The 20,545-nt window shown below is 44.8% G+C and overlaps 1 protein-coding gene across 2 annotated transcripts in view; it reads left to right on the top strand.

The window, feature by feature from the left end:
• Positions 1–20,545, top strand: part of MDGA2 (MAM domain containing glycosylphosphatidylinositol anchor 2) — a gene marked incomplete at both ends in the record, with an annotated part of 386,860 nt that overhangs the window by 317,199 nt on the left and 49,116 nt on the right. For both annotated transcript variants that reach the window (XM_082317068.1, XM_082317067.1), the window contains one exon: positions 17,483–17,631. In XM_082317068.1, the coding sequence (XP_082173194.1) occupies positions 17,483–17,631 (149 nt within the window). The remainder of the gene's footprint in view (positions 1–17,482; positions 17,632–20,545) is intronic.

The following is a 20,545-nucleotide window of genomic DNA, read 5'->3' as shown; positions in this document are numbered from 1 at the left end:
GTTATAAATTGAGAATTAGTTAGAAAAATGCACTTATGTATGACTATGTGGCAGGGTTGGCTAGAGGAGCGATGCTTTTTTTCAAGGCACCTACTGCCAGAAATGATTGAACCACTTCAGAGTCTGGGCAACTCAGATTTTACACACTTCAAACAGGAACAGTACAGAGTGACAGAGAAACGTGGCAAGAAGGAGAGGTAGTAGAAAAAATAGAAGTGAAAAAGGGAGTAAGTTGGAGATTCATGACCTAAAATCCCGTTTGAAACCACACTTCATCTTTGGATAATGTACTTTACTTTTCTTGAATAGTGCAGCCAAACTCATGAGCATTGCTACAGCCCTGATGTTTCAGTGGAATAACAGTCAGTTTAAATTAATTAAACTCCTCCGAGACCTTTTGTCCACACTGTGTTATTGGCTTCTTTGCTGTAGCAGGACTCAAGACCGCTTTGACAGTCGTGTGTTTTATTGAATCATGAGCTCTGATCTCAGGGATACGCTCCTGCCCGTCATTCGGAGCGCAAAACAATCCTGCCCCTTCCCTTGTTGCTTGTGTTTGATGAGTAAAATAATCTGTGTAAATTATCCAACAAGCTTTGGCATTAGCAAGAACAGTTGAAGACTGAAGACATTTTTCGGTGACGTGACTCCCGTCTTGTAGACTGTGTTGTGAGTAGTTACTGGGTATGGCTGCCTTGCTGGCAGACAGTCTTTGAGCATAGCTGAACCTCTGAAGAGTCAGAAGCACAGAAATTCAGATTTAAATTATCTGTGCATAGAGAAATTTTAAGTAGCAGACTTTTTTTTCTGCCTGGTTCTTAAGTTGCATAGCCATTTTGAGAAATCATCATCTTCCGATGGATTACAGCAGGTTATCCTTAACTTGGAGCGTAAACTGCCTTTTTTTGGAGCCCTGTTCCCTGAGTGCAGGACTTCTGATGCCAGGCCCAGGCTTTCACTTGGTCACAGGCAAAATCCAGAAGAAAAATCTAGTATATGAGGATCTAGGCTTCTTGAGGGCAAGCTGGCACCTAGCCACGGACCAAAGCCTGCCACATACAGAGATCTTCTCGATGCCTATTCAGGGACACAGAAGCAACATGTCCAAATGTCAGTAAGGTTCATTCCCCTAAAAGGGATGCAACATTCACAGAGGGGTTTGAAAGAATGGAAGTCTTTGCCTGTGACTGTGACTTTAGATAGGGACCACCTGGTCCTTGTGCCTTCCTCCTTGCTTTCTTGGGGACCAGGCTGCACCATGCCAATGCACTACATCCTCCTGCATCAGCGAGGCTGGATCTCCACGTGCTGTCCCTCTGCTAGAGCTGGCATTCAATGCCGTCGAGCTCCTGTATGCTGTGTCTGCAGACCTGGCTGCCGGCAGGCAGGACTCCTTTGCCTGCCTTCTGAGTGCACCTTGGATGGTGCCTTTGAGCTCACTTCACTGCAAGCGAGCCTTGTGAGTGCACACCATGCACAATGTTGATATAAAATAACACAGATGTTTTATGTTGTCTTGTAAATTCACCTCTGTTCCATTTAGCCACAAAACTGAGGATAATTTTCTGTGGAAGGACAATGTAAAATGAAGTGAGGAAACACTAGTACAATTACATTTGTTTCTGCATTAATTACATGGTATAATATGTCTAATATAATAGTTATGTCCAACCAGTTAAACTCTGGGTCTCACAAGTCCCACTGAATTGACTGAAATCTTGGGGGGGGGAACACTTACATGATTCATTTGCCACCTGTTCTGTGGAGTCCCAAACCCAACATTGCCTTTGTGTTTGGCTGCTTCTCACTTGGGTTCATCTGGTATTGCTTGCCTCTGTGTTAATCTCCAGGCTGAACTCTACCTTATAATTCACTTTCTAGCTGACTCGTCCTACCATTGTTCAATAGTACGATGAAAACCGGTTCCTGCCAAGACTTTCCTTAAAGTTATGTGAAAATGATGTAATGTTTAAAAATGGAGAAAATTTGTTGAAATTATGTGTTTTAAAAACACGTTAGCAGCTTGCAGTCCCATTTCTGAAATCAGCTTTAATACCCCGTGAGTTGCATTTCTCATAACTTGTGGGCAGAATTTTATGTAAGGTTGCTCGAACCTCATGTGGTTTGAAATTTTGCGAAGTATTCTTGCTTTCTGACCCCGCATTGTCCTTTTGTCTTTGACCATTGGGTTTGTCTGCTCTTTCTCACCTGGCTATCCAGTAGCTAGCCGGGGTGGAGGAGCATTACGCAGCAGATCTGAGCCAGACCCCGGGCAGCACTACGTGGTGGATCACACGTGATCCGATGCAGAGATGCCCAAACCACTGCCAGCACAGGCTGCCTGGTCTCACAGCGCTGCACGGAGACACCAGCGCTGGCGGCTGATCCCTGCGTTCCTTGTCTGCTCCCCAATGCACTGGAGACCTCTTGGTGTTTCAGGTAGGGTTTGGAGATGAAGCCCAGCACTGTGTTGGTGTGGGTTTGTTCTTTGTTGCAGACCTAGCTTGCTGGTGCTGTCTCTGGGATCTGGGTGGCACTCCGCTGCGGTCACCCACAGACCTGCCCTGGGCAGTCCCCAGCACCGGCTGCTCTCCCAAGAGTGAACGCCTCCGCCACATCATCTCGCTGCATCTTAGTGGGGACATGTTGGGACGTGTGCCCCAGTCTGGACTTTTTCCTCCCAATCCTCCCTTCTTAGAAGGAATTCAGAGATCACACGTGCAAGCCATTTGCATTATTTGCATGTTCATCTTTTTTTATGCCGCTGTGTGCAGACATGTTCATAACTGCTGTTCTACTCAGGGTCTTTGCCTGCATGCAAATGGCTTATAATTTGCCAGGACTGCTCACATTAAAGATCTGGATGTCTGGATAAAGCAGAAGTGCAGAGGGAAGCAGCAAGTAAGGACAGAGGCGGTGTTAGAAGCAGGCAAAGTCCTTGATTTCTGTAGACAAGTTTCTGAGCACAGCTGAGATAGCTGGTCCTTGTCTGACCTATTTCTTCTGGGTTTTTTTTACTGGTTGTTTTGTTAAAATGGGCACATGTGCTTGTGTGGTGCCTGTAGAGTTTGACATGTTTACGAGAGATGTCCCAGTCACTCTGCAGGACATGTGGATGCTTTGCAAGTCTGGTGGCATTGGGAATATCAGTGTCATGATTGATGGTGGTGGAAAATTATCACAGGGAAGTTGAGGGAAGAAACAACCAGGTGCTTAACATCACTGATAGCTCAGTATATTGTTTTCCCTTTTTTCATTAGAAATATATATCATGGGCTGGGTCCTTCCAGCCGGGTGGAAAAAGCTCTTGGTTTTGGTGAGGAGCTGTGAGTGGGAGGTAGGGCCTTGAGAGCCTGTATGGAGCTGAGGCTCCTCTAGCACCCATGGACTGTTAGATTTAAATATGGAGAGAGCTGGTAGAGCGAGTGATTTGAATTACTGTTAGAATTAATTTATTTCTTTATAAAGACACCCATACAAACTACCTGTAAATCCTTGCTGTCTGTAGTGCTGTTTCTCTAAGGAAGATTTGATTATAAGCTGACTATAAGTTATTAGCTATAAGTTATTAGCTTTCCAGTAAGTCTAAATGAATGTTACAGGCTATAAACTGACTATATAAATTACAGTCTCTCATGTAAAGCTTAATGATGGTTGCAGTAACATTTATATCTTTCTCAAGGACAGGAGAAGATTTCTTACTGTGTCATTGATTACAATAGTGTCATATCCCAATTTTGTGTCTCGAGTCAAACTGGCAGAGTGTTATTTTATTTTTTTCCCCTTGGTGTCTTGGGTCTGAAGCTTGAAGTGCTTTCCTATGCACCTCATTCCCCTGCGAGCATCACCTCACGGCACCAGTGTTTCCCATGGAGCTGGTGTTGGGCATGGACCATCTCTTCCTCCAGGAAGAGCAGCACGTGTCCTCTTCAGGTTTGGTTTGGCTTGGTTTGTTTTTTGTCTCTTGCACCACTGTTTGCTCCTCATGAGCAGGACACATCTGTCCTCCGTGTCTGTGTCTTCCCCCGGTTTGGGAGCTCCCCCTTTGGAGCTCAACCAGAGCTTTCCTGGCTGCAGCGAGAGCTCTGCTGTTTTCTCAGACCTTAGGAATAAGAAGTTAGACTCTAGCTTAGCTAAATGTTGAGTAGTCAATGCTTACCTTCATTCAGAAACACATGCAAACATGTCAGAATAAGTAGTTAATCTTCCCACTTGTTTAAATACTTCTCAAGTTTGCCAGTCTAGGGACAGTCATGGATGGCTGGGAACTGTAGGAAGTGGAAAAAATAGTCAAAGGCCATACGTCACCTATATTTTAACCTGTGTGGTCTTAAAATTTCTACTGAAGTATCACTACCATTTAAAAAACTATTTTTCATTCATCTGCTAGGCACAGTAGGTATTTGATTTTAATTAAAGACCTTGGAGGCTGTGGAGATTATAACAGTGCTACTGAGCCCAGAGCATCTCCTAAAAATGTACAACAGGAAAGACCATTTCCAAAGCACACAGAGTATTGATGTGGTTTTGTTTCCCGCTGAACTCACTCCTGCTGGTGGAGAATCTGAATTAAGAGGAGCTTTGCCAGCCCCCTTGGAAGCAGATTGCTGCCCTGCCCCACACACTTGACCAGGGCAGTTTAAACTGTGGGCGGTCAAATATGAAAGACAGTTCTTACTGTGTTAACAGGTTTTTTTCACCAATCTCCTGGTCCAAAGCCCAGTAAAGGCAGTGGACTCTGAGCCAGAGACTGCCTTCTTAACAATTAATTTCCAAACTCGGCAGAGTTTTGAAATTTCGGATATTTGCTTCTTGCAGGTCATCAGTGGAGCAGGCAGTGCCAAGTGTGACCTTTTAGCAAAGGTGACAAGGTGTTATTACTGGATCTCAACCATGCTTTTCCTGTCATCTAGTAAGAAGAGAAAAATGAAGTTAATTAATTCCATCCTGAGGCTGAAGTATCTAATTTGAGGAGTGGAGGGAGGGGTTATCTGAGGTTTTTCACTGTGCTTCAGACTTATTCATTTTTAATGTAAGTCTGCCCTAGCGGAAGAAAGAAAATAAAGTTAGTTCACCCAAAAAAGGAAAGAATTGTGAATGCAGCAGTGAATTGCACCACTTGAGAAACTACTACTCACACGTATTGTTTGGGTTTAGTTGTGTTTCTGTGTGTTGCGGCTTGAAAGCCGTGGAAGGACCTGACGAGCCTGGCCTGGTTCTCCCTTTGCTGTGCAATGAATCTGATAACAAGGGAAATCACAGCGCTAAGTCAGGTCCTGGGCACGTGTCTCTGGTTTTCAGCGGTGACCAGTCGCACGTGCTCAGCATGAGCCTGAAGCCCGGAGCAGAGGCATTGCCATCTCCTGCTTCCCGGTCTGCTGGCAAGCGGTACCGTAGGTGGCTGCTGAGCTGCCATTGCAGGGGGATCACTGTTTCTTGGGCGCTGGTGGATGTGGCCTCCAGGAATGTGTCTAGTCGTCTGATGTCCTTTTGGCCTCCATGGTTTGCAGTGTTTCGGGATGCCAGAGTCTGGACCCAGGTGAAGGAGGTGAGCTGCAGCCGGACATGCCCAAGTGCAGCATCGCTGATGAGTCTCTGCTTTTACACGATATCCCGGGCTATTTCAAAGTAGCCTCCAGAGACTGATAATTAAGAGTAAATGCATCCCTTCTTGTTGACCACAGGATGCTTTGTGCAAGCAGAATAATAAAGGTGAATGGCACAGCTTTTGAAGTAGAGACCTCTGGGTAGGTGAGCTGTAGGGAATAGGTCTATGTCTGGGGGCCAAACCGGTGACCCCAGGAGTTAGAGAACATGCAGCTGCCTCCCTGGGTGATGCAGGTGCTTGAGTGTGCAATGCTCTGGGCTGGCGATAGTTATTTTATGTTGGATAAGCAGAACAATGAGTGATCTGGGCAAAAAGAAGAGCAAATGCATCCCTTCCATGGGCTGGCTGCTCTGTTGCTGGGAGCCCTGAATGTGTGTTTTTGGGGACCCTGGTATGTGGGAGTGAAGAACATGCTCCGGTTAATATTAGAGCTGAACCAGGCCCTCCCCATGAAGAAACCTGCTGCTGTGGTTGCTGCAAATAATTTCAGCAGTGTTTCAGTCCTACAGAGCCTGGAGAAACTGCACTAAAGTGCATTTAGCAGGGAGCCTTCGAGCATCGCCACTGCAGAGCTGACCCAAGGAGTGCCCAGGGAGAAGAAAAAAATCCGCATTTCAGTATTGCTGGTGGGAAGCAGGGGCAGTTCAATGGCTGACTGGCATTTGTTTAGTTTCTTCCTCCAAAATGCTTGTTTGCATGTGTGATGTGAGGGTACTGTGTGTTGGTTCTGGAGTGGACCGGAGCAGCCACAAGCTGTTCTGTTTACCAGGAACTGGGGAGCCCACGGTAGGGAAGGGACGGGGATGAGGCAGCTGCATCCCCTGAATGCCAGGAGGGGAGAGATTACAGCTGCCTAGGAAGTCCTGATAATCTTAGAAAGCATCAGGGGAGCCTGGCCAAGGAGCGGGGCTTGAGCTGGGACCGATGGACGGAGCCGTGGGCGGGCATGGCCGCGGGGCAGGTGCGGAGGAAGACCTGCGGTACCCAGCAGCGGTGGGGGATGCTCGGGAATGGGGTGACGTGGCGGCCCCAGGCTCACCCGTGGGCTGGGGGAGCAGTGTGGCTGAGGGATGGAGCCAGCCCAGCTGCTGCTGCCTGATCGGTGTGTTGCTCCCAAAGGACTGCACAGAGCCACATCATCTCCCAGCTGCAAATGTTACTTCTGTGACTCCGTGTTGTGCTCTGATCCTGAGATATGTGTTTTGCCAGGCACTGTCAGAGCTTCCCCACCTCACCCCTTTCTCAGAGGCCACGGTTTTCTTTATGTGCATGTGGTCACACATTATTATTTATGATTTCACAACAGCATTCTGCTCTCTGTATGACACTGCTTTCGTTTCCCTATCCATCCTTCGTTTATCAGGTCTTTAGCACTTGCTGGCAAGTGACACTGCTTCCCCCTTCCATGCCTGCAGTTCCCATGGGATTTGTATGGAGTTCACTTCAGTGACAAGTAAATTACCGCCTCCACCTCGAGCAGAGACTTCGCTTTGTTTTCTGTTGAGCTGTATTTCACCTTGCTTTAGTAACCATTTTCTAGTCAGGCACAGACACACGTCTGCAAACACGCATGCATGCACTGATGTAGGTAGGGTATATGTAAGTGTGTGTGTATGTCTGTATCTAGAAAAATTATGACATGAAATTATGGCAAGTACGTGTATATGTGCATGTGAGCTTGCAGAAAGCTCGCCAATAAAAAGGGGACTGTGTGTGTGAATCAGCCAGCTTCAGAGACTGTTCTAAACTGGATTTATTTATCCCTCAAAATGTCAGCGCACAGGTCACATTTTATCATGACCTGTTTGAAAGGAAATCCAAATACATTGTGCCATGTTAGAAACCTAATTTCAAATTGCATTGAAGCTTTCTGTCAACAAACACGGACGTGTTGGGCACAAACGAATTGAAATGAAACTCGGCAACACGTTGTCTTGAGTTCTCGATGAGACCTAGTTTTGCTGTGAAAAGGAACAATGTTTTTTACCATGAATCCCGTGTTGGAAGGAGGAGGAATTGCAGAGAAGAGCAGTGCGAGCTCTTCCACGGCTCAGCCAGCAGATGTCACGTTTGGTTATCGCTGGCGAGGCGTTTATCGCAGCGCTGCCGTCCTGGGGATCGGTGCAGGAGAGCCGGGGAGAAAGGGGAAGGAATCATGAAAGGGCATGTGGACAAGGCATCTCGTGGATGAAATGTGTAGCATACTCCGTGGCATAAACTTATATTAGTTTAAGTGTTCACTGGGATGTTGGTTTACTGGTTCAAAGCAGACCTTTCTCTACCTGGAATGGGAACCTCTTAAATCATTTGGGATGGGCAGAGTACATACACATTTAAATTTGTGCTCCAGTTAGGCATTTGAAAGTTCAGTTTGATTCCCAAATCATTCCTTCCCTGCAAGTTGCAGTAAGTTAGCAAATCTATATATCCCTTGGGAAGAGACTTTTACTGGAAGGTGTGGGAAAGTTTCATGCCCAAGTTCACAGCGTTGGGAGCAGCAGGTACGTGGTTGTCTGTTCCTGCAGTAAAGAATTCCCTAGAAGAGCAGCCTCATCCACCCACTTTGTGGGGATTATTTATTATTAATGCTTGCACTTGATTAGCTTTAGTACTACTCTGCACTTAAATGCCTCTTCAGCTGCTCAGCCAAACTGTTCTCTTACGGCTTAAACTGTCCTTTCCTGGAAACTAAAGCCCAGAGGTCTTCCCATGGGCAAACCTGCTTTTGGTAGGGCAGGAACCCCAGTTTATGATCTGGTGCTCTGGGCTCTAGTCTGGGCTTTGCTTTGCAGCCTGCTCTGCCTCGTTCCTGTCTGATCAGCAGGTATGAGTGTTAATTTTCTCATACAAGGATAAATGACTATTTCAGAATTTACCTGGGTCTCACAGGTGGGGCTACAGATATAGACTGTAGAACTGCGACTCTCAGGCTGCGTATTCGACTCCACCAATACCAGTCCGTGGAAGTCACTCTTTAGGAGGATTAAGGGAAGGCTTTGTCTGCACTATTTGCTGTCAGTCCTCAAGTTTTGGCCAGGCAATATCTTAGCGATGCTGTGCAGATGAAACCCACAACGTAATAGTGTGAATGGAACGATTTGAGGCTCTAACAGAAAGTTCCAAGTGAAAAATACCATCCAAAAGTAAGTGATGTGAGGATGATGGTGGTTACAAGCAGGGGAAGAGGGGATCTATAGCTGCATAGCTGGAGAAAGGAATAAGCCAAGCTTTTAGTTTGGTTAGAGCTAGACTGCTATGGAAGAAAAAGCAGTTAACTTCTGGTGTGAAGCTGGTCGCATATGAAATACAGAATATTGAAGAGGACTGCAGGTGGAGCCTCTAAATGGTGTACCAGAGCAGGGGACCCTCAGAAAGCCACAGTGGGGACTCGTCTGTGAAGCACAATGAGCTTTCAATAAGGAGGAAGCTTGTTTTGCTAAAGCTGTTACGAAAGTTGGGGAGAACAAGGGTGGGCAGGTGGTTGTCGTGGTTTAACCCCAGCCAGCAACTAACCACCACACAGCCGCTCGCTCACTCCCCCCCGGTGGGATGGGGGAGAGAATCGGAAGAGTAAAAGTGAGAAAACTCATGGGTTGAGATAAAGACAGTTTAATAGGTAAAGCAAAAGCCACACGCACAAGCAAAGCAAAGCAAGGAATTCATTCACTACTTCCCAGCGGCAGGCAGGTGTTCAGCCATCTCCAGGAAAGCAGGGCTCCATCACGCGTAACGGTTACTTGGGAAGACAAACGCCATCACTCCGAATGTCCCCCCCTTCCTTCTTCTTCCCCCAGCTTATATACTGAGCATGATGTCATATGGTATGGAATAGCCCTTGGGCCAGTCTGGGTCAGCTGTCCTAGCTATGCTCCCTCCCAGCTTCTTATGCACCTGGCAGAGCACAAGAAGCTAAAAAGTCCTTGACTAGTGTAAACTCTACTCAGCAAGAACCAAAACATCAGTGTCTTATCAACATTATTCTCATCCTAAATCCAAAACACAGCACTCTACCAGCTACTAAGAAGAAAATTAACTCTATCCCAGCTGAAACCAGGACAGTGGTTCTGGCACCTGAGCAGGTGGAGTTTCCAAAAGGACTGAGGCTATATGAAAATGGATGTTCACCCCTATGAGCAGTTTTGGCCAAAAAAATCATAGGGAGAGACTTTTGCAAATGTTGAAATGCATTATTTTGTGCTGTTCACCCTGAATTGCTTGTGTATCGGCAACCTTCCAGCCTGGACCTGGGGATGGATGAGCTCAGGCAGTAGGGTCAGTGATGGTGGAAAGTCCAAAACAGAGATGCGGAGAGCTGGAAGGTGTGGGATTACAGGGAGGCTGGAGGTGACGGGGATGATTCGGCTGCAGGGTTGGGACCTTGTTGGGATGAGCAGATCTAGAAGACATATGCTTCCTTTCATATATGCAAATAAAGAACAAAGTATCTTCTCTTTCTTATTAAAAATCCTTCATGAAATATATATCCTGCAATAAAACAGAGCATTTTTCATAAACTCTGTGTCTCCCAGTATTTTACACAGTTAAATATATTGTTTTGTTTAGGATTTATACTCTTCATGCATTTTAAAGATAGAAAGGTCTGGAGCTGAATTTGCTGAAAGGGGAAGCATTTGTAAATCTCTGATTTTATTTTATTTTTCCCTACACATTTATAGCTGCTGTCATAAAGTGTAAGACACCCTGATCATCGCTTATACTGAACTCCTTGTCCTGATAAGCTAAAGTGCATATGTGCTAGCAATACGGAACAGAGATGGCAAAGATGTTGCATTCGCAAACCGTCTGACGCCAAGCAAATTAGCAGAAATAGATATGAAGATAAGGGGAACATAAAGAGACAACACAAGGAAATGATTCCTTTAGTGCTCTGTCTGCGTGTCTACTAAAGCTGTCACTGTTACTGGTGCTGTGCCTGCACAGTTACTACTGTTTGTTTCTGCATGACAAGCCAGCATAAACACTAACCCGGTACTCTGAAACTCCATCTGGGGTATGTAGTCAGCTGCTATAATTAGGGAGAGAATGTCGTTGTTCAGTTTATTGCCATTGCTTGAAATCAGTGGGTTGTGTTTGCACTCATTACAATTTAAATTTGCAGCGCATGTTCTTGATTTCTTACGTTACTTTGGAAACCATGTACTGGCAACTGAAATGAAACAATTCTTTTAGAAGATTATTTTATTTTCCTAAGTTTCTAAGGGATAAATGACTGAGTGATCTGAAAAGAACCATGGGAAGGTCTCCTGTGCCTGGTCGAGGAGTTTCTCTAATAGGTACCAGTTCAGGACACACTTGAGTAAGTGCATCAGTCTACTTCTGTTCAGGACAGTACTTCAGCATTTGCTGAGATCCCAGTGGTGCAATGGGATGTAGCATGAATTTAACAGTAAGCATTGAATTGGCTTTTCTGTTTGTTTGCTTGTTTTCTATGAATCAGTTCCATATTGTCTTTCATACCATTTTTGACCTTACGCTAGTAGAGAGTCGGTAGATAATATTTTGGATGTACTGCCTGGAGGAATTCAAATGCTGCACAGCAGATGCTAATGGCTGCAAAAGGGCTCTGTGAGTGAGAGGGGCTGTTACTGGGGAAGAGCACTGCATTTGTTCTGCAACACTGGGACCGGTGACAGATGATGCTTGTTCCTCTTCCTGATCCAGTCTCAGATTCATTATGAAATAAGCAATTACTGAAACTAGGCTTGTAACTTGATGACTCTTATCCATCAGAAAATAATGACGTTTTAACAGTGTCTGCTGTAGTGTGCTCCTTAATACTGGTGAGCTGCTGTCACCTCATCCATACATCAGAAAAACACGCATGTCTGCTTATGGTTTGGTCAGCTGTTGCATGTTAAATGAAAAACTAATTATTGTTTAGAAACATGAATAAACATATCATATCAGTTATATTCAAATAAGCTGTACCTTTTTGTGCATTAGCGAGTACCTGAGGAAGTCCTGCTGTAACCCCTGCCATGCTGGCAAGGATTGCTGTAAATCAAGAGCAGCAGGTGATGATGGTGCCAGCGCTGTTGAGGCGGTTTTGCAAACTGCTTTGCGCCCTGTTCTCCTGCTGAAACCCGGGGATGCTCCGCTTTGTCATGGTCAGTCTGCAGGCTAGAAAGGAAGAAAGAGGCTGTGTACCCTGGCTGCCTCATTTATGAAGGCGTTTGCGATGCCATAGCTGTGGGAGAGTTTCTCGTCCTCGGGAAGCGTCCCCAGCCAGCTCTGAGCCCTTTCAGAGAGTCCCGTCCCTGGGCTGGCTCTGCTCCAGAGGAGGTGTGCGTGGCAGGAGAAGGGTGTTCCCACTGCCCCCCAGGGAAATGGTTTGCTCCTTCACTTCTGCAGAAAGGAGAACTTCTTCTTCAACTATTACTGAAGAGAGTGCACATAGAACAAATGCAACCCGTCACCGGAAAAACAAAACACAAACTTTAGGTAAAACACTTTTATGGATGTATTTTCCAAATTCATCATTGTTAAATATATTTTTCCATGGGTTTTCTCCACTTTGCTATACAATGAATAGTTTCTTCCTTGTATAAGAAGTTGTACAATGCCCTGCCTACTGCTTGTCCGCAGGTGCGTGGTGCCACATAGCAGAGCAGTGCTGGCATGTCCGTGTTGGTGCTTATTCCCGAGACGCTGAGACCCGATGGTGAGCGCAGGGAGATGCTCCACTGGACCGCAGCAGCCTCCGTGCTCTGCCTGAGTTCAGAACTCATTTGCCAGCCACCACGTTGGTTTCTCCTGCCTATGCACATCAGTGGAGCAGCCACACTGCTTTCGGTACAGATGCTGTCTCATTTGAAGCTGGCTCAGATAACTGCTACTGTCAGCAGGCAGTAAGCTTTTCTTTCCCTATGAATATACCTATTTAAGTTGTCCCTAGCTGGCTATCCACTATTTGAAGTACTCTTCAACTGAGGAAGTCCTTACATTCAATACATTGTAGAAGCAAGTATATTCTTGTCCCACCCAGAAGATACATTAGTGTTTTGGAACTGCTACTCAGAGAGGACCTTGGGACACACATTCCTTTGTGCCACGCTAATTAATCACAGTCGTGTCCTCAGATCAATATTTCTTGACATCTGGTATCGCATGTCTCTGAAGTCCTATTTCAGACTTTCATAGAAATTAATATGCAGCAAATTTTAACTACAGTGATAGGGGACAGAGCGGGGGACTCTTGTACAGCCTGTGGCTGCTGCCTGGAGGAGGGTCTGTGGGTAGGATGTTCCTCTGGCTGCTGATCTGCTGGGCTTTAAGTAGAGATGCAGAAAATGCACCAATAATGCCCAATAAAAAAAGTCATTTGGCCTCTTGAAATTAAGGACACAAGAAGGAAAAATTGCTGCTCACTGCCAGTAAGCACAGACCTCTGCAGTGTTTCTACAATTCAGGAGCTTCAGCAGGGCTGGGATGTGCTTGTGAATCCAGATGAATGGTACCAATGAATTGGGTGATGGGTTTTTTTAGTTCCCCCTGTGCTAACCTGAGGAGGGAGATAGCTAAAATCCTGAGGAACCCCTGTGTGCCCAGGGGTGCAGTTAGCCATAATTGATAATTGTAGGCTTCGTATGCAGATGCATTCAGGTTGATGGAACAACAGCGATAAATGCAGCAGGATTTGTAATTGTGCTGCTTGTGCTGGGTGGCCTCTGCAAGTGTGCCGGGGAGGAATTCACGCTTTATTTTGGCTGTGTTGCCTTCAAACACAGGTATTTGGTCTGTCTGTTTATGCATTTTTGTCTCATGCAGCGGCCAGCCCAGATAAGCAAAACTGCATTCGGTATTACCTCTCCTTACGCCGCTCCCCCTGCCCACACGCATGATCCCAACCCTCTTTATTTTGCACATGCTACATATTCAGAAGGTGAAAAAAAGAAATGTTTTGCTAGTGATAGAAAGGAAAACAAACAATATAATCCACATCAAACTATGTCATGTATCCTCTCCCTGGCAGAGCCCCAAGCATCACAGTTACTCGGATTCCAGCAGTGCGAGCACAGAGGGAGGGATTAATTAAAACTAGTACATGTTAATGGAGCTCTAAACCCGACTTCAGATTGCCTTAACAGACACAAAAAAATATCACGGCATTAAACTCTCCTCCCTCAGGACCTGCTGGAGCGGCATGTTAGGGAGAGGCTGCCCTTTCCAGGGATGCGGCACTCCCGGATCTGTAGAAGCTGCCTGCAGAAGCTACCCTGCTTTCGCCCTGCCTTTAGTCCTTGACACATGGCCATGGCACGCTGGTCCTTTTGCCAGCACCCTCCCGAGGACCAAGAAGAGTTTCACCATTTTCCCCTGTATATCTGAATCAGCACAGACCTGGGGTGCCTCCCAGTGCACCATAATCTCCTTTGATGGTCAATAGAGGAGCGGTCAGTTGGTCACAGCTCCCTCCAGTTAGCTGAAGCCTGGTGAGGTTTGGTCCCAGGAGCACACTGAGGTCTGCCTGCCTGTCCTGAAATGTTTTAATAAATCCTTGAATGCTGCGAAAGCTGAAGGGAGTGAGAGGAAGGCCATTTTTGCTGCCTGCACTTAAAAAGAGCAAATTATGTGAGCCAGGGAAATGTTTCCTGTACTTGGAAAAAAAGAAAGCATTTGCTTTTGGAAGGTGAGGCTGACTTTACTGTAGGAAGGAAGGCAGGTGAAGGTAGAGCTGGCAGCCCCAAGGGATGCCCAGTTTGGGGTATGCGGGACAGCAGCCCCATGTACTGCATGCTTGAGGCGTCTCTGCAGGTGGGGAGTATGTGATAACCCCTTCCAAGCATGGCCAGGGCTTGAAGCTGGCTGCTGAGCTAACCTGTACTGCAGGTGGTTTCCTCCAAGTAAGCTGGTGCCTCCCAACAGTCAAGTTGTGCTAAGCCAAGGGCTGTTGCTAGGTCTCTTACACTCTTCATAATCTCTTTATTTCTCTAGTGGAGAATCACCTTCGCTGGCCAGCATCACCTCTGGAAGTGGCATGGTTGGGTGGTGGAAGGCTTAGGGTGTTTGTCCGGAGTCAGAGCAAATGGTCACGGTGATGGGGGACACCTGCCAAGCCCAGGCAGACTGCCTACATGTCTCAGCTCCAGCTCCTCCAAAGGCAACATCTGCTTTTTGTGTACTCTAAAACACTGCCCAGCTTTCTTGTACTTCTGAAGTTCGCAAGTTAAGGTCTTAATGTTGTGTTGTTAAATTTTCGGCATCTCCATTCACACCAGAAAGCTCTTCTGTTCGGAGGGATTTAGAATAATGCAACTCTTCATGAGTCCTCATTATTTCTCAAAAGGTGACTGTGTTGTTCAAGTGCCCATATTGTGACAAGCATCTAATTATAGATCCTTTCTGCAGACCCCCAGAGATGCCATTATGTTCACCTGCAGTAGCAGGGGGAAGATTATAATTTGCATTCAGCATGAGCTTTTCTCCATTATTTCCACTGCACATAAATAAGGAAAACAAATCTTATCAACCACTGATCCTCTTTTCATTTATCTTACATTTCATTTTTTAAAACAGCGGTTTTGCTTTGCTGTTTTTCCTCGGAGTATTGTTGTTTGTTACTTCAGCACGAGCATATCTGCTCTCGTCTGGTCTGGTTGAATATGCACCTTCATTGGGCAATCTGGCAAAAATATCTTGACTAAAAGGGCTTTTTATCCTTTGAAAAGAAAACTGTGGCTGGAGGAGATGACACACCCAAAGATAAAAGCTTGATCAATAACCACAAGATTGGTATATATTCACATGATTTTTCCTTTGTCCTTTTTCAGTTTTTTTATTTTTAATGCTTTTTTCCCCCTCTTCTCACTACCTTTCTGATGATTGAAATTCTCAGACTTCAGGACAAAATGCCTCCCCATCCATCTCTGTTTACACCAGTAGATAAAAATAGTTTTGAGGAGAAAATACCTAAATACAGTGTGCATTTTGGCACAAGCTCCTAATATCTGAATTAAAGAAGGTGAGTAATGAATGCATACCCCTCTCATAGTTCGACTTGAGCAGGCAGACCACATCTTCCCATGAGGCCGTCCTGTGTTTTTCATTGCATTTCATAATTACTTCTGCTGACAAAATCCCTGGAGAAATAGAACAGAGGTATAAGCTTTGGGAGGGGAAAGACCTCATTCTGCTTCTGTTTTTCTCTAATGACAAGTCTCTTTTAGACTTTTGTAGAAGGATAACATCTGCAAATGTTTTGGTTTCCTATGTTTCATCTCCTTTTTGCATAAGTCAGGTAACAAAATGTAGCATTTAACGCAGCAGAGCCTGGTTTTTGTTTGTCCCCATCCTGTTCCCAATAGCATTACGCTCAAAGCATAGAAACTCCAGAGAAAGGAGGCAAAACCGGGCAGGGCAAGGGTGGACCTGTTCCGTGAAAGACTGTCAGTCTTTGAGTTGAGGTTTTATTCCTGTTGAAACAGATCCAGGGCGAAAACCGGTGATTAACAACTCTTCCTGCAAACCCAGCTTTTAAAACTTGTTTCAAGTCAATCCAAACCTTTTTGCTTTAAGAAATGGAAGCAATGCTGTGTTATTGGTATGGCGTGCTAAAGAAAGATCAATGCAAAATGACTCAAAAATAGAAAACTGATCTGGGTCTCTTTGGCAGGTACTGGTGTGTGCTCTAATGTTGTTTGACTTTCCTTTTTGACAAATCCACCAAGATTTTTTGGGGGTATGTTGGAAGCGCATATTCCAATGGAGTGAAGTTCCTTCAAAGGTTTTTGCAGACACCTCTGTCCCTGCCACATCTGCTCATAGACTTTATGGACTCAACTTGTTTGCCTGTACAGAAGTGCCTGGTGGTATATAAGATGTATATGGATGGTGCACGCAGCCCCAGCTATGAGTCTAGCAGGTCCTGGGTCTCTTATAGCTCTTACGTCATATCTTCCACCTGATCTAGATGGCTCATCTACCCTACTGCATCTCAGATGCCACTACATGCCCATGGCTAGGCAAACAGATTGGGCACTCTGTGTTATTTTTGCTATTATAGACAAATTGCTCTTTATGGGGTACGCTAGAGGCGCAAGGGTAATTTGCGTGTAAAGACATCACTAGTATTTGTGGGTTTAAGTCAAAGGGAACTCAAATTTAGTGAATTCAAGCAATGTTTTGTCATGTGTTCAGGAAATCATCTTTAGATTTTTCATATTTATAAAAGATGAAGGCTATAATAACATTCTGGTGAAACAGTCGTGTACCCAACATGCACTGTGAGATGTCGTTTCCCTCTGTTGTGCAAATTGGTATGTTCAGCTAAATAATGTACTGTAATAGCGTGCACATCTGTGGCGTTACAAAGGACGGCTTGTGTGCGTTTTCACTTGGGAACTCGGGGAGGAGAAGATGTGATGAAGGCAGCAGTCGCTGGAAATATCCATCTTGTATTTCCAGCTCACGGATGTCATTTCGTGTTATTTGTGCCAGGTACAGCAGCTGTCACTGAGTCTTACTCTGCTCGGTGTAGTGCAGATTGTTTTGATATCTCTATTTTAGTCAGCTGGGCCATGAAAAATTAGTGCAGAGGCATGTTACATTGCTCCAGCTTGCCTTTGCTAGGAGCTCAGTTAATTTTTCCCCTTCCATGCCCACAGCTGGGCCATGGGTGCCACTGAGGAGTGAGTTAACGATAAAAGCAAACCATTGCCAAGAATCCTTTAAAAAAGTGGATGGAGGCAAATAATTCCACAATGTGTTTCTGGAAAAAGATATTTAACAAAATGACTCAAAACACAGGGGGAGAGGGCGGTTGCAGGCTGGGTCTCAACACTTGGCTCCAAATCTGGCTGCCTGATCATTCTCTGGTTTCTTTGTTTTCCCCGTTTTTGTTCCTGTCTCCTACAGGCAAAGCCTACGCTCCCGAGTTCTACTACGACACCTACAACCCCCTGTGGCAGAACAGACCCCGAGTCTATGCCTACAGTCTCCAGTGGACCCAGATGAACCCCGACGCTGTGGACCGCATCCTTGCCTATCGCTTAGGGATCAGGCAGGTGAGGAAAGAAATTCGTTCATGCAGGACATGCCTTTTGAGTGCTGACCTCTGTGACGACTGCCGAGCCTTTATTTTATTTTATTTTATTTTATTTTATTTTATTTTATTTTATTTTATTTTATTTTATTTTATTTTATTTTATTTTTGGTTTACCTTGGTTTATTTTATTTCATTTTGGTTTATTTTATTATTTTTTTATCTTATTTATTTTTTCCCTCCCTCTTTTCATCTTTTATGAGTCAGAGTTGTTTCTCCTCTTTCTGGAAGGTTTGCTGCCATCTTGCAGCAGTAGTCCTCTGCTGCTTGCAGATCCTGGAAACTAATTTGCACATTTGCAGTGTGAAACACGGAGATTAAAGAGCTGTTCCTCAGAGGGTTTACAGAGGCTGTGGCTCAAGATATGGTAGAAAGATTACCTGAAAGAAACTTGCAGTGAAATTAAACTTTTTATCTCTATGTATCTATATATCTTTTATTAGCTCTTCCATGTAAACAGATAAATATAGGGATAGCTGTAGCTTTCCTGTGGAAACACGTGGTGATCCTTGAGAACTGAGACATCTTTCTTGACCACATTAAAGCCAATCACACTCGTGTCTTCATAGATTCACTGTGAACTTTTCAATGGGAATTGGCACTGTTGAGGAAGTGTGGGACCAACCCACTTGCAGAGGAATTGTTAAATTAACATAGCCATCCCTATTAATTTTCCCTTTAACAATTTTAAAAGAAAAATATCATCTGTCTACCTTGAAGGTTATTGCTACAAAGCTTGGGTTTTAATAGTCAATTAAAGTGAAACAACCAATCTGTGCGTTGCTTAAACTTTCGTTAAATGGCACGTCTGCTTACTCCCCTTCGCAGGGCAAAGTGATCTTTGTTGCACTTCAGAAGGCGTACAAAATCTCACGTTATGTTCTAAAGGCAGAAAATTGTCATGCCATGACACTTGTTCGCGATCCTGTCTGGAGTCTGTCCATGCCCAACGCTACCAGTGTGCCAGAGATTGACACTGACTGCTTGGGTTTTGGCATTACTAGGCTTTCTCAAGGAAAAATACATGGTTTGAAAATAACGCTCCTTGCTATGAACACTCTTTTGGCCACCACGTCCCCCTCCGAGTCATGTCTTACCAGTTGGTCTGCCAGCCTTGGTCTGGCTGAGGCGTGCGCTGGCAGAGGAGGCTGTGCCGTGCTGTGCCGTGCCGTGCCCGGTCAGGTCGCGGGGCTCCCACCACCCCGGCTCCTGGGCACGTGCCCCCAGCTCCCGCTCCCAACCTTTACCTGCTGTGATCGAATGAAGACGTTTTGCTGCTTACTTGTGAGAATCCATCTGATATTGTTGTGGTCTTGTTTTACACTCTCCCGTTGAGCTTGCTTTTCTTTAAATAATACCACAACTGATTGATTTAGAAAGTATACGTTTGGTTATTCAATGCCTGAAATAATACTTTGTGCAAGGAGAAAGAGATCTAGGATTAAGACAGATTCTTGAAGACATATTTTTGAAAATGTGAGTGCAGAAAGTATTTTGTTGTCCCGCAGATCTCCTACTGGGATGAGCTTTGTAAGCTGCAAAATAAATACACAATTTGAGCATGTTATTTATGCTGAGTGGATGGGGTTTTTTGCTTGTGTGACTTCTGTGGTTGTGGAGGTGACTGGGACACATCCAGGGAACGGCTGTGATACCTGGAGGGTGCTGGCTCTCCTTCACTCACAGTTTGTCTCTGCCTGAATCTAACTAATTTGAAATGAAAATCGGTGACTTTTAATACATGTTTATGCAACTGTTTGCATCATTGGGCACAAATCAGTTCCGTTATTCCCAGTACCCAAGAGGAATTATTAAATTAAAAAAGGAATTTGCTGAAGTAAAAGAATATGTAATGAAATTAATTGCATTAGGATTTTAGCTTCTTTTTTTCTGTTTCATTTTAATTTATTTTTAATTACCTATTTATATAATTATCTAGAGTTACTTTGCTCTAATTTCCTTGACAACACTCTCTGTCAGGATAATCAAAACATTCTCCTTTCATCTATCTGAAGCCACATTTAAAATGTGGGTGATTTAGAACCTAGTGAGCCGTCCGGACACGCTCGTCCATTATTGCAGTGATTCCCCCTGAAGCACGGGTGATAATTAAGCTTTTTTTTTTTTTTTTGCCACCTGCTGGTACTTGCTACCAGCAGATTGCCTCCTGAACTGTTTGTGTTTAGATAGTTCATTTGACTTAGCAATGTATTTTTTACTGGGTTTTGCTATTGTTTTTATTTAACAATAAAAGTGGGACGAGCATCTTTTGGGAGTGGTAGAAAGCACTGCTCCCAACTCTGCAAAGGTCATCGCAGAAACAGGGGCGAAGCGAGGGTCTGAGCTAGAGAGCAGCCTGCAGCCTAGCATGCTGTATTGTAAAAAGTGGCTGCTCTTAATCTTTCTTTTAATCTCCTAATGCATCGCAAAACACTGCCAGTGGGCTGTGTAGTGGGTCAGGGTGTTGGTATCTGCCTGTGATTCGATTAACACCGTTACCTTTATCTGATCAGTAAATTGCTTTTGTATTAAGAATGCTGACATCAGAGCCCAAGCATCGCTTCCTCTTCACCCGACCTGTGCATTGCTGCTTCACTTGAGACAGAATCCAGGCGGTATTTTGGGAATATTTTGTTTATAGCAGGTTTAGGCTTGCTGAATTTTCTGTGGAATTGTTAAATTCTGTAATATTGACAATATTTTTAATGCCGTTTTATAAAAACAAGAGTTTCTTATGAGACACAGGGTGGTTTAGCTCCATTTCTGCGTTTGCCAGGTGGCTGTACAAAGCAACACAAAGGACGTGCTTAATAATGAAACTTTAAAGGGCAAAGGAGCCTGATAATAGAATGTGGCAGACTAGGGATTTTCCTTAA

This window comes from Platalea leucorodia, assembly GCF_965183815.1.
Source record: "Platalea leucorodia genome assembly, chromosome: 7".
Lineage (NCBI taxonomy): Eukaryota > Metazoa > Chordata > Aves > Pelecaniformes > Threskiornithidae > Platalea > Platalea leucorodia.
The sequence above is the reverse complement of the archived record's forward strand: the minus strand, read 5'-3'. Positions and strand labels throughout refer to the sequence as shown.